We start from the raw sequence: 2,304 nt of genomic DNA, 5'->3' as shown, positions 1-2,304 counted from the left end.
CACGAGAATCACTTGAACCTGGGAGGTGGAGGTTGTAGTGAGCTGAGATCACACCACTGCACTCTCGCCTGGGCGACAAAGCAAGACTCTATCAAAAAAAAAAAATATATATATATATATATGTATCTTTTCTCCCAAAAAAGTTTGTTGAGTTTTTGTTGTCACTGGCACCTCTGGTGCTCTGGGCGTGTATTAAATGTGCCATGTATTAAATGTGCCAGTTGCACGGCCTGGCTCAGCTTGAGGGGAGGCCACACCAGCCTCCATCAGTGAGGTAGGGACTGCAAAGGAGGTCTCCAAGGCCACCATAGAGTGGGAAAATTCAGGTGGCTGGGGCGGGTATGTGCACGTGTATGAGTTATGATACCATTAACATGAAAATGTGTATCTCTGTTTGCATGGTATGACATCATTATTGTGAAAAAAGTATATATTTGTGTGTGCATGTCTGTGTGTGTGTGTGTGTGTGTGTGTGTCAGAGAGAAAGAGAGAGACAGAGAGTTGGGAAACCTAAATGCAATGTGATATGCTGGATTAGATCTTGGAACAGCAAAAGGATAGTGGAAAGCCTGGTGAAATCCAAATCAAGCCAGGAGTTTGGTCAATAGTAATGCATCAATATCAGTTTCCTCCTTGTAACCAATGTATTAGGGTCATGTAACACGTGTTAACATCAGGGAAACTGGGCCAGGGGAAAGGAGAACTCTGCCACTTTTAATATAAATTCTTAAATACAATTTTTAATTTAAAAATGTCTGGAAGGAATCTGCTGAAGTTCTGAAATGGCAAAACTAATCTACGGGGCTAGAGGCCAAGAGGTGCTGACTTTCAGGAGGGTTGGCTGGGAAGGGACACTAGGAAAAGCTCTGGGGCTGGAATGTTCTGTGTCCTGGCCTGGGTGGTGGTTACACAGTGTGCGCCTGTGTAGAAACTCATCTCACTGGACACTTAAGACACATGCACTTTGCGATCTCAATTTTAAAAGCAAAGAATAAAAGGTAGCATCTGAAAGGCTTCACACGAAACTGCAAACCCTGTTCCTCTTGGAGAGGCTCTGGTTGTCATGATAGGAAGCGGACGTTTTAGTCAATATCTTCTGTAACATGGTCAACTATTTTATAGTAAGAATGTGCTTGCTCTCATTATATTAATGTAATTTTATGGGCGTGGCGTGTAGCATGCACAGAGACAAGTGCACAGATCATAAATGTGCAGCCCGTGACACACCCAGATCAGGATCAGCGACATTCCCAGTTCTCCCAAGACGTCCCCTAATTACTTATCATAAATTCTGCTCTCAATGGATGTTCTATAATTTTTTTTTTTTGGTTAAGCTTGGCAATCCCATTCCTAATGTTCCCTCCTCATCACTACCCTCCTCTATCCTGACTTCTCACAGCTCAGATTCATTTTTTACCTGTTTATTCATACATTTTTTTTTTGAGACAGGGTCCATCTAGCTCCGTCACCCAGGCTGGAATGCAATAGAGTGAACACAGCTGACTGCAGCCTCAACCTCCCTGGCTCAAGTGATTCTCCCACTTCAGCCTCTCGAGTAGCTGGGAATACAGGTGTGCACCACCACACCCAGATAATCTTTGTATTTTTTTGTAGAGACAGGATTTCACCATGTTGCCCAGCCTGGTCTCCAACTCCTGGGCTCAAGTGATCCACCCGCCTCAGCCTCCCACAGTGTTGGGATTACAGGTGTGAGCCACAGAGATCAAATGTGTCTTAATGCACACTCTGATTTAATCCTCATAACAGCCCTAGGAGGTGAGTACTGTTATTATCACACTTTACAGAGGAGGAAACTGAGACTTGGCGAGAAGCCTATCTAAAGTCACATTGCTGGCCTGGGTGCAAACCTTGGCTAGTCCGATTACAAAGTTCTGAGCTACCACGTCAGGCCAATCAAAACTAAATATTCCCCCAGTCCTCAATCTGGCAGATGATCAATATCTTGTCAGGCTTAGGGTCTGTGTGTCGGAGCCCTCTGTGCTCTGTTTCCTTTTTGGCAGTGTTACCAAGAAGTACGACACCAGCCGGACTTTTCCACTAGAGTTATGTTCTTTCTGCTCAGAAGTAGGCCAGGTATTCTCTTCATCCTTGGAGTTTGTGAATCTTGCTGGGATGCACCTTCGTGTGTGTTTTTCCTTATCCTTCCAGCTTGGAGTCTGGGAGTTCTTTCATCCCGCAGATTTTGTTCTCTTTTGTGCTGAAGAACATTTTCTTGTATTACTTGCTCACTTTTGGCTTCTGTTTCTGGAATGTTTTTTATTTGCATTTCTTTGTTATTTTGCT

General features: G+C 44.0%; 1 protein-coding gene across 1 annotated transcript in view; it reads left to right on the top strand.

Annotated features, from left to right (window-relative positions):
* The first annotated feature begins 1,629 nt into the window (after nt 1-1,629).
* Nucleotides 1,630-2,304, top strand: part of MYL2 (myosin, light chain 2, regulatory, cardiac, slow) — a 17,239-nt gene continuing 16,564 nt past the window's right edge. Inside the window, exon 1 of the mRNA XM_011997878.1 lies at nt 1,630-1,707. Within this exon, the coding sequence (XP_011853268.1) occupies nt 1,630-1,707 (78 nt within the window). The remainder of the gene's footprint in view (nt 1,708-2,304) is intronic.

Source organism: Mandrillus leucophaeus, unplaced genomic scaffold (assembly GCF_000951045.1).
Source record: "Mandrillus leucophaeus isolate KB7577 unplaced genomic scaffold, Mleu.le_1.0 Scaffold55, whole genome shotgun sequence".
Taxonomy (NCBI): domain Eukaryota; kingdom Metazoa; phylum Chordata; class Mammalia; order Primates; family Cercopithecidae; genus Mandrillus; species Mandrillus leucophaeus.
This window is presented reverse-complemented; position numbering and strand designations above follow the sequence as displayed.